The 12,406-nt window shown below is 34.5% G+C and overlaps 1 protein-coding gene across 14 annotated transcripts in view; it reads left to right on the top strand.

Moving 5' to 3' along the window:
* The window catches only part of LOC143229861 (uncharacterized), a 116,760-nt gene that overhangs the window by 91,124 nt on the left and 13,230 nt on the right, over positions 1–12,406 (top strand). For 11 of the 14 annotated variants that reach the window (XM_076462717.1, XM_076462715.1, XM_076462709.1 and 8 more), the window contains 2 exons: positions 7,296–7,395; positions 7,581–7,687. In XM_076462717.1, coding sequence (XP_076318832.1) covers positions 7,378–7,395; positions 7,581–7,687 — 125 coding nt within the window. In that variant the 5' untranslated portion in view covers positions 7,296–7,377. Of the gene's footprint in view, positions 1–2,516; positions 3,123–7,295; positions 7,396–7,580; positions 7,688–12,406 lie in introns of those variants that run through there. The other 3 variants (XM_076462710.1, XM_076462712.1, XM_076462702.1) reach the window with 3 other exon arrangements.

Genomic DNA, 12,406 nt, shown 5'->3' with positions numbered 1-12,406 from the left:
GTAAGGATAATTTATATGCAAAAACGGCTCGTTTTTGCATATAAATTTCTCAACAAGTGGGTTTCTCGACATCACTGAGTAAGGATAATTTATTTTCGATTTTAGTTCCTAGGACATTTAAAATCTGTAGTAATACTTCTTCGATATGGAAATAATGTAAGAATATTCAAATGTGTTTGACAAGAAAGATATTTAAAATCATTGATAAGAGAATATTAAACAAGTTTCTTCGTATGTGAAAATCATAGTTTTTAAATAACATCTATTCTTATCAAACTTAGTTGTACAATCATTTAAGGTTAAGACACAATTAATGGTCATAGAATTCATTCACAAGTTTAGTTACAATATATTTTCAAACCACTTTGCAGGATTAAACACTTTTTGATTGGCCAATAATATTCTAAAATTACAAAACTCTAAAGCTGTGTATTTGTATTAATATCCTACATGCAATCCTTGCCATGCTTTACGCTTAAGAACTTTAGAGGTCAGAACTGGAAAGTATTCAAATTCGAGATCATGAAGTACTTCGAGTATAAAATTACGTGTATTAAAAGACTGTGCTTTACCACTGGAACAAAAAAATTAAAGTGTATGTGCGTTTGTTTCGTGTAGCAAAGCCACAAAGGGTTATCTGCTCAGCCCACCGAGGGGAATCGAACTCCTGTTTTTAGCGTTGTAAATCCGGAGACATACCGCTGTACTCCCTCCCAGCCGTGGGGGCGTTATAATGTGACGATCAATCCCACTATTTGTCGGTCAAAGAGTAGCCCAAGAGTTGGCGGTGGGTGGTGATGACTAGCTGCCTTCCCTCTAGTCTTACACTACTAAATTAGGGACGGCTCGGTGCAGTGGGCTAACAACCTACTCACTTAAATACTTGTTAAAGAATCCGTAAGCGATTGCGGCCCTATGTTCCTAGATGGAATCTAATGGTGATAACTACCTAACTAACTAATCGCTGTACTAGCGGGGGACAAAAAATAATAATTAAAGAGCTAGTGATATGAAAAACCGTAATATTAACTAGAGTTCACATATGCATGTTGAAATCGAAATTAAACAAAGTAAATATCACCTATGAATTAGTGTTATTTTTGTACAATACCGTGACTTCTTAACCTGTAACAATTGCTATAATACGTAATAAAAGTTAAATAATCTGGTAGTTACTTCAGTTGTAATTCAATTTTAAAAAGAGGGAAAAATAAGGCAGAGGGCAACGTTTTCTCGTGAGTTTTAGCGCCATCTTTTGTCAAGTTTTGTACTTACGTTATTAACTATTATTTTATCTTGCTAAACAGTTTGATGTTTGTTAGAAAGATAAGATGAAAGTTTTGCAAGTTTTTATGCTACTGTGATAACAGTAAGATGTAAAATGCTTGGCCTTTTGGAATCGAAATATCACTACTTTAGGCCTCATACTTCCGTTTGCAACACCTTAATTCATACTGTATGTGACACACTCAAGTTTAGGCAACACATGGATACTCCCCAAATGCAACCAAATCTCGCTTTATAATGACCTGACCTTGCCATATAAAAGCTAAGAGTGATTAGGAAGTTAACGTGTATTAGTTCATTGAAGCAGAAAAGCTTATGTATATATAACGGCTTGCTTAGGCTTAACTTGAGACGCTTCAGTGAACTCGTCTCTCCATAGCTGCTTCCACTGGTGGCTGGAGGAAAACTTAATTGAAGCTACACTGATTTTATCAGAGGGAATGTCTGTTCATATTTAAATGTTATTTCTGTTTGCAATGAAGTAGATACTAGCACTTAATAACAGCTGAAATTGACATTGTGATTAAACTTGCCTCATTGATATATATCTCTACGAACTGCCATCTACCGGTAAAAGCGAGATGTCAAAAGCTCTGAAACATGACAAAAAAACCTCTTGGGAAGTATCCTTTAATATTAGTTATGGTCTGAATCCATATACTGTCATCGTTTTGTTTCCTAGATAATTTAAAGTAAAATTGAAAAGGAATGTCCTCCTTTAGGTTGTAAATAATCTTTATATATATTAGAAATCAGTCTACCGCTTATTTTATTCGTCAATTTTGAATTACAAATACACACCTGTTAAATAGAGTTCAAGCAGCTTCAAAGAAAAATTATACTGTAATATGAGTGCAATAAAAAACAAAAAAAAACTATAACAACAGAAGTTATAAAAAGGGTTAGGGTATCAAAGTCACCGTTCATCTGCGGACTTACAACAAGAAACCGAGTTTTGATACCCGTGGTGGGAAGAGCGCAAGTAGCTTAAGAACAAACAATCAAGGTTATCAAACTTACGAGATCTGTGTTAATAAAAGCAAACTTAAGAAACATTTAAATCAATTAAGCACACACACACACACACTTATATGCGCACATATTTATTATATACACACATACGTATGCACACTTTGGAATTCTCCATGGTGAATTTCTATATATGCCACAACATTCTGTATAAGTTCAATGTATACAGTGACATTATTCATTTTGAATTACTACATATACCACGACATTACACTTGGTGAATATCTATCCCTGTTCCAGTGAATAGAGGTCACACTAAAGACATTGCATAAAATTTTCCTATACAAATGACGCAGTGTACGTTCACTCTTTATTAAAACTAAAGAGGTAAGTTCAAAGTAGACAATACCGAGACAAACAAGGTGTTATTTTCAAAGCACTCACACTAGTGTTAAAACAACTAAACACGTATAGTGTGGTTGTGTCTAGGTAGATGAGTGCAAAGCGCATTTAACTGGTACAAATAGTTAAAATACTTTTCTGTACTTATGACCTTTAATATTTTCTCACTTTAATATGTATCTGTGCTTGAATATGTCTATTTGCAATGTATTCTACACTGATAAGATAGCGTCTTCGTCTACACGACAATGTAAGACTACGGCTCTTTAGGCTTGATACATGATTGTTAAGGGTGAATAACGTACTTATATAATGTGAAAGAAAGTTCAAGTGGTCTAAGTTTTCTATATGAAGGTGTCATAGGTATAAAAACTGAGATTCTCGACAAAATTAAATTGTACCCACAATTGATGAATCATTATATTTCTACTGAACTTTAATGAACTTGGTTTTTGTTTGAGCAGGTAAGTGTTCAACGTTCATTTGGGTAAAAGTTTTGTAGTGTATATATTTGAGGTTAGGAATCGTTTCACTACCAGCGATGATTCTAAAACACTTGGAGCCGATGCAGTAGCTTCAGGTGCATTACCAACTGGAATGAATTAGCTAGATATAATACGGATACTTGACACAACCCTTAAAAACTAATAGTCAGGGAACTGTTTGGACTTACAACAGGAAGAATTTATATATATATTATGTGATTAGTGTGAGAAGATATGTGCTGTGTACACTGTAGGTTCTCTCATGGCCTGACTAGTTACCGGTAGAACATAAACTCCATTAAACTTGTCTGATCTGTCCTCCAGATACATTTACAAATGATTTTTAGTTTTGCCCATTTCGTGTGTGTGTATGTGTGTGGGGGTGTCTCACTAATACACAGGTAAATGACTATTTCAGAAATTATAAACCTCAGATGTTCCACAAAGTATTAACCCTGGCTGTTCCACAAATTGTTAACCCCACTCATATTTTGTCAATGTTATGTATAATTCCCAAAAGAACCAACAAAAACAAAAACTAGTATTCTTTCGAACTCATCAACTCTCTGTAGTCCTGTACAGTATACAGTTTATCAAACTATAGAATATGGATATCATACTAGTTTTTAGACAACCGGCAGGGATTCTATTCTGGTATAACTCGTCCCCTGGGCTACTAATATTACTTTACGAACTTGAATGAAATGAGACATTGTAACTCACCACCCCAGCAGTAGGACTTTTCGTGTTTCTTATTTGTTTATTCTTCTGAGAACAGTTACCTTCCCACAACTGTCTGAAGGCAGTGAAGAGTGATATGGAACGTTTTGAGGTTAAATACCTGCATCTGTCTCTCGTATTCTTTTACATCTTTCTTATTTTGCTTTTGATAGATTTTTTTTTATATATGAGATTTATATAGACTGTGTATCCCCACAGCTAGGTAGGTCCTACTTAGATACCCATATCTAAAACCAGGACACGTCTCACGTCTCACGTGATAACTTGTGTCATGGTGACTTGTTTCGTTGTGCATCATTTTTGTTTAAGGCTTGTTTTATATCACAAATATATTTTACAAGCAAAAGTACCCGTCCCCAGTGACATAAAAGTTTAAGTCAGTCTGCCAATTTAAGTTATTTCATGAACTTTAGAAAGGTTAATTCTGTTACACTCTTGGTTTCACTCAGAACAAAAGCTCTAAGCTACTTACACCGTCCCATGATGGAAAATAGTCGTTGAACATTTCAGTCATGCTAAGATACACTCAACAATAAAATATGGTACATTTATATTTTTATTCTTATTGTATACATATTAGTGTAGAATATTCTGCTCGTGAAATACAGTTTGGCATCGACATTATTCATGCCTGTTCTCGTGTCATTTTAAAAGTGAATGTTCAGGTTTGTCTGTGTGCACAGCTTTTCAAACGTGAGACAGACGAACGCTTGTACAGACACCATTGTTCACAATATTTATATATAAACGATTTTATTGTAGCTTTTGTCTTGCTGTTTATAACGCAGTCTATCGTTTTTGGTGTAAATATTAACTTAACTACTTATATAATGTTTACATTTACATATTATATATATATATATAAACAGAGAGATACTGAAGTTTAAACTTCTCTTTTAATATTTTCAACATTCATGATTAATGATTAATCGTAACGTAGTTTTAGCTCTGTGTTTAAAAGTACACGTGTGTGTAAAGTGGTCGAGTGTTGTGAATGGATACTGTCTCGTGTTTTACGTTAACCTCAAGTTTACTGATACAAAAACTAACAGTGACAGACCTTTTATGATAAATCTATTAGGTACTGTACCAAACAAATCATATAAAGAAAAGAAAATCCATTTTATATATGCATGTCTTATTTTTAGGACGATTGAACAAACTGGAAAATCTGTTTCCAGGTTTCTTAGTCGGTTCCACTTATTACTAATACAGTGATACCGTCATAAAGCTCTACGTTATACGAGTAAAATACCTCGTGTATTAACACCATTTTATTACGGATAGTAGACCAATCTGCATTTCTGTTTTGTACACTAAAAGTACTCGAACATCATAAGGATAATGTGTTTAATACAATGGTTTTTCAACATACAAGTATCTATAATACATTAAACTCTCGATAGACATTAAGTGTTAAGTCTTTAGACCGAAACGTTGCGGATGGCGTAGAATTTATCGTGCTTTGACTGACATTTAAGGGTTCGTAGCTTGCAGTCCTTTGCCTCGACAAAAAAAAATCACACTTTGAAACCGTGGGTGCGTTATAAGAATAGCAGTAAAACTTATTATTATTCGATTACACAAGAGCAGAAGTCAAGAGGTGGCGACGGATGCTGTTAACTAGTTACCTTTCCCTGGTCTATGATGTAAAATTAGGGACGGCTAAACACAGATAAAACCTTGTGTAGCTTTGCGTGAAACCCTAAATCAAAGAAACAGATTTTAGACTCAGTTTCAAAAACTGTACATCTCTCGCAAGAACCTTAGACTTTATAAAGAAAAGGACAGCACAGTTCATGGAATTGTATTCAAATAGGGTCGTGGTGAGTTTCATCGTTTAAAAACAATAATACTTTTAAATATCAAATACATACACATTGCATGTATTTACCACTTTGTGTAATATGGGGTTGTGTGATTGGATTGGCGCTTCATTTGTTTGTGCGGTTTGTTTCTAATTTCGCACAAAGCTACACGAGCGCTATCTGCGCTAGCCGTCCCTAATTTAGCAGTATAAGACTAGAGGAAAGGCAGATAGTCATCATTATAATGCCCCCACAGCTGAAAGACTGAGCATTTTTAGTGTGAAAGGGAATCAAACCCGCAACCTTCAGATTACGAGTCGAGCACCCCAAACACTTGGCCATGCCGGGCCTGTTTGTAAGGTCTTTTAGGAAAATAAAATAACGAACCAATGACCATGCTCTAAAAGATCACTGTTAATTGTAGGGTAGCAATTAAGGATTTGTTTTATATTTCTGATTGAGCAAAGGTACTTTCAGATCGGATACTCCCCTGTCCCTCCCAGGCGCAGATAGCCTAGCAGCTTTATGCCATAAAACACCAAATCAAACAACCAACTTCTCTGCCCCTCTTTACAGAAAAATCCAGATATGAGCTTGGATAGATAAAGATGAGAAAAGTGCATAATGAAATTCGTAAAACCATTACTTACGCTACCAGTACTGTTTCACTCGATATTTGAAGTATTTTTGTATCAAAATGTATTTCTCCGCTAACAAGGAGTGAAGAAATGATGTAGTAAAAAAACAACATTCGAAATCCACTTCTACTGTAAAAAAACAACAGAAAACATTGAGTACGATACAATCACACGTACTTTAGCAACGTTTATAAGTATTAATAAGGACTGAAAAACAATCAAATCCTTTAATCTGGGTATAGGAAACCTACTGGTCTACAATTTGTGGTAGAAATCAGATAATTTACAATTTATTCTTCATACATTTCTCTCAAACTGTCATTTTATGATTCAAAAACAAAGACTTTTCAATATTGTATTTCAGGTCTATCTTTCGTCTGCCAATAGTCCTTACTCAAAATGTCTTTAAAAATAGTAAATAAGTAAAAACAACATCTGCAGTTAACGTGATTTTTGTTCTATATTTTAGGACTGTTGGTTCCTAATGCTTCAGCTTTCAACGCTCAAACCATAACTTTTAAAACCATTATATTGCATATATATATATAGCAGTTCAGAAAATAATTATTTTTGTCTCATTATATGGCCCAATCGACGGGTTCTGAAAGACATCTTCAACTAGTGGGAGAGCAAAGACAGATCCCAAATGCTATTGTTACGTGTCTCTAGCTATAAGTCCAAAAACGGACAAACTAAGCGGAATTTATATAAATTATTGTCTACAGTGCACCTGATTTTTATCACACGCTTCAGAATGATTAGTACTTACGTGTCGCTTTTAATATACGTTAAAAACCTTCGCCTTATATTCGAATAACTGACAATGTGCTTATGTTTTATTATATTAAATTACGAAAATACAAATTAGCCAAATTTTAATGAGATAATCTAAAATCCTTGAGAATATATTTAAATTGTCTTAAATTTTATCTAATTTCTGTTTATTTGTTTCTTTTTTATTGAAGTACATATAATGACTTTCCTCAACCTGTTTACCACTGTTGTTTTGCTGGCTGAACAAGGGTTATTATTTGCCTTGATATTTCCATGGATAAAGCCTCACAAGTAAGTAATGATTCTTACCTTCACACCCTACTAAATAATGAAATATACACAAATCATGAGTACGACAAGACTGTTTTTTCCTATGGTCTCGTTTCTATTTTTGAAGAGAGATAAGATATTTATAGATGCCTTCAAGCACTTACCAGACAGGCAGGTTTGGTACTATATTATTTCTTGTTCTACAGGTGGGCGCAATGGGTCGGATTCTTTCGGAGGTTCAAATACTCAAACAACCTTACTTTCACAGTTTACTTCAGCTTTGCTTTGGTGTTTTTGATTCTCAATTTTGTAGGTAAGCATGTGGTATTTTCCCTATGTATTCTGAACATCTGAAAAGCAAATCTTTCAGTATACAGCGATGATATTTTATATTATTTCTTAAACTAACCACTTATTTTGTTTCTACACTACATTGTTTGTGAGTAGATGTACCAATCGAAATCGAAATCGTGATAAAGAGTGTATTGTCCCGTCAGTATCAAGTGCTGAACTTCCATAGGTATGATACTATTAGTTACAATGAAGATTATACGTACATTTTGCTAATGGCATTTTACTTAAAATAAAGAAAGTAAACTATACTTACAAGTGTACTAGTATTTTTCAAAGTATAGTAACAGTCTTATTGAAGAACACTCAACGTTGTCCTAAATCTGCAGATATCAATGAAAACAGATGACGAAAGTAGAAAGTGCATATCAGCGCTGTGAAACCTAATGGAGTGTTGGGACTGTGTATGTGTTACGGAGCAGTTAGCATAAGGTCTAAACCAAGTTCTGTTTAAATACGAATCAAATAGATGGAGTTTTAGTTCTATATGAAGGTACACAATCTCAGGATAGTTCCGTAAAAACTCACCAGAAGGTGCTGTAATAGTTACTTCATTCATTAATTACTTTGTTTCAGATATCGATGAACATTCGATGATTCTGTTGTTAGCCACGTGCTTGTCTATACTAGATATTTGATTATAGCAACTGTTAAAATTTTATATCAGTTTTTGTTTGTTTGTTTGTTTGTTTTTGGTTTGGTTGTTGTTAAGTACAAAACTACACCATGGGCTATCTGTGCTCTACCCACCATGGGTACTGAAACCTAAATCTTAGCGTCTTAAGTCTACAGACTTGCCGCTGAGCCACTGGGGAGTTTATGTATAAGATAATTGTGTTATCTTAGGATCAATGTTATAAGACCTTAATAAGTTTATCTACTAGACCAACGAATATGTTGACAAACACGACTCACAGGATGGTTTCTAAGTGAATTCCGATGTCACGATGGGCTTTGATGTGATCTAGATTAACGAATTTCGAATTCTCTCTCCTTACTTTGTGACGTATTTTTATCTCCATAATAGTTTAATGCATGAACATCTAATAATGAAATGTTTTACGTTGCAACCAAAGCAAAATACAAATATTACAAATGCTTTTGTTTTACTGTCTTTGTTATACTTTGATGTTTACAAACGATATTTTGCGGTTTATCTATCAAATTAATATTAACTTTCATTTAACTTGTCAAAAGAAATATAGCCCATATTATTTGTCATTTTATATCCTGCAAAGGCCCGGCATGGCTAGGTAGGATAAGGCGTTCGACTCGTAATCTAAGGGTTGCGGGTTCGAATCCCCGTCGCACCGAACATGCTCGCCCTTTCAGCCGTGGAAGTGTTATTATGTGACGGTGAATCCCACTATTCGTTGGTAAAAGAGTATTCCAAGAGTTGGCGGTGGGTGGTGATGACTAGTTGCCTTCCCTCTAGTCTCACACTGCTAAATTAGGGATGGTTAGCGCAGATAGCCCTCGTGTAGCTTTGCGCGAAATTCAAAAACAATGTCCTGCAAAACTGAATATGAAAGAACACGTATTTCGTATTCATAAAATTATGTGATATCACTTTGGATTTTTCAGTTCACTTACCCACAATTCAGTAATAAATTTGTTTTATTCCACAGCATAAAAACTTGATTAGGTTTTTGAGATATTTTGCCAGCTTATCTTTCTGCTGAAGTCCAATAAGAAGAGATAGGTCTAACATTTTCCACAGAGGCTCTTGATTTGAATACAAATTTTTCTGTTTACTTAAAACAAAAACATACTAATATGGGGTTGAGTTGTTTCGAACATTTGCGCAAAACTAATTAAGGGCTCAGCGGACCTAATTTGAAACTTATAGATTTGATTGAATCACATTAGCGCGAATTTCTGTAAAATCTTGTTATAATTTTACTGATGTTTAAAGTGTAAAACCGAAACTAACTACGAAGAATAAGTAAAATTTACGAAAACTTTATCATATCTAACCAACAGCACAGAGGTGTGTCTACGGATTTACAACTCCAGGACCAGGAGTTCGATACTTGTGGTTCACCTTTTGCACTTTAAAAGCACCGTAATTTTGTATTTTAAAGTGCACGTCGCGCTGTTATTCCTCTCAATAGGTTAAAAGCATATATATTTGAATACCTTTAGGAATAAATATATTCATTGCTACTTTGTACAAAAAGACTTGACAGATTTTGTTTGTTTGGTTTGAATTTCGCACAAAGCTACTCGAGGGCTATCTGCACTAACCGTCCCTAATTTAGCAGTGTAAGACTAGAGGGAAGGCAGCTAATCATCACCACCCACCGCCAACTCTTGGGCTACTCTTTTACCAACTAATAGTGGGATTGACCGTGACATTATAATGCCCCCACGGCTGAAAGGGCGAGCATGTTTGGCGCGACGGGGTGCGAACCTGCGACCCTCAGATTACGAGTCGCACGTCTTAACACCCTTGATCATGCCAAGCATTCTGACAGATATAATACCCGTTTCTGACAGTCTTTGTTTATTTTGAAACTGATGAATTTAATTGATGAAAACAAATATAGTTCAGTCATTAAACATCGTCATAATTATGAGGAATTTTAATTTCAGACGCATTAATTGGGAAATGTTACAGCCCAATCATTAAGGAGACTGATTTTCAAAAATCGTGCTGGGTGAGCTTCTTCCTTCCTTAGTAATGAACTTGTCATCATTATTGACTTCCAGCATGGAAATGGTTGATAGAGTGAAGGCTGGGAAACATATATGTGCAAGTGATCATTGCTCAGTTAGATTGTATGTTTGATTGCATATGGAGATAAGTAATAATAAAACATAGTCACAGAGTTCAAGATTTCAGAGATGCGATAATTAATTGTAGATGTTGATAAAATGTGGAAATGTTTCACGTGTTCAAGATAAAAATGTTACTTATAGAAAGAAATAAAAACAAGGGTGGCTGCAAATTACAGACCAGGTTGTTTACAAAACGTATGAGAGACATAATTTAAGAAGTTCAGATTGACTGCTGTGATGGCAGACTTAAAGGTTATAAAAAAGTCAAAAGAGTTGGTCTAACGGGAATTTAGGCAGTGGAAAGTGATATATAAACAATATTTGTCTGATATTATAAAAGACTTCAGTAGAATTTCGTTAAAGGTATTTGAGGACAATGAAAATATTAGGAGACTAGAAGAGACTTTGAGGAATTATAAAAGAAGGGTCGTTTGTGATGATTAAGAGAAAGCTCAGATACTTAACTCTATTGTGTCTTAAATTTTCGCTGATTAAGATCCAAACAGTATTCCTCATCCTGAACATTTACTAGATGGAAATAGGATCTATTAAGATAAACATATTAATTATAAACTTGTTACGAAAACTACACAAATTGAAACAAAGAATGGTAAGACTCCTGGACTAGATGATATTTCCTCAAGGGTTTTCAAGGAGATTAAGGGTTGGATATGTAAGTCACAAGTTAGTAGTTTTTGTAAGTCCTCAAACAGTGGATATGAAGGGTTGGAAGTTGGCTCATGTTACCCATATTTTTGAAGGAGGAGATAAAATTAACTGGGTAATTATAATTTTACCTGTCTTAAAGGAGTGTTAGGAACAGTTCTGGAAAGTCGAATGAAGTTGTTTGTCAGATTCACCCAAGGAGCTTTAAAATCTTGCTAGACAATCAACTTGGTTTCATTGTGGGAAAACATTGTTTTAATATATTTTTTTGAAATTCATTAGAGAGGTTACCGCTTATCTTGATGAAGATAAATGTGTGGATTTCATATATATGTTTGTTTGTTTTGTTTTAAGCACAAGGCTACACAAAGTACTTTATATGCTTTGCTCGCCGCGGCTATCGAAAGCTGGTTTCTAGCAGTGTAAGTCTGCAGACATACCGCTGTGCCACTTGGGGACTTGATGTATCTGGATTTTTTTTAAAAATTATAAGATGCCATGTAGAAAGTGTGTGAAAATAATTATATCTATGAGTGTGGAGGTAGCTTGGATTGAAAAAATGGCTGAAAAGAAAAAAGCAAAGGGCTGTTATAAATAAAGTTCAATCGAACTGGATTAATAGCTCAAATAGGTTACCTCCTCAGGGCTCCATGTTTAGGACCCTTAGTCTTTTTGTTTTGTACATCAATGACATAAATTAAGGAAATGGTCAATAAACTGGTTAAATTTGTTGATGATATTAATGTTTTGGGTGTTGCTGGCTATGAGGAAGTTTCTGATGCTTTAGAAAATGATTTAGATCATTTAGTGAATTGGGTGAATAAAAGACAAATGAGATTTTATTATAATAAATATGAGGTAATGCATGTGGGTTATCATAACTTGAATTATAAGTAAAGTTTTGATGGGAATAACCTTAACAGTGTCATGGAAGAAAATCTCGGGGTTTTGATTAATCACTTATTGTTGTTTTTTTTGTAATTAAGCACAAAACTACGTAGAGAACTATCTGTACTCTGCTCAATAAGGGTATCGAAACCCATTTTTTTTAGCGTTGTAAGTCTGCAGACATACCGCTGTGCCATTGGGGGACTGGCTGATCAGTCTCTGAAGCCATTCAAGTAGGATGCTGTTACTAATGGTATGGGAGGGAGTATTTTATGTTGTATTTAAAAATACATTGAATATAAGGCTAAATAATATTATAATTGTATTACTTTTATCACTGGTCATA

This window comes from Tachypleus tridentatus, chromosome 10 (genome assembly GCF_004210375.1).
Source record: "Tachypleus tridentatus isolate NWPU-2018 chromosome 10, ASM421037v1, whole genome shotgun sequence".
NCBI lineage: Eukaryota > Metazoa > Arthropoda > Merostomata > Xiphosura > Limulidae > Tachypleus > Tachypleus tridentatus.
Note: the sequence above shows the minus strand (reverse complement) of the source record. Positions and strands in the feature narration are given on the sequence as shown.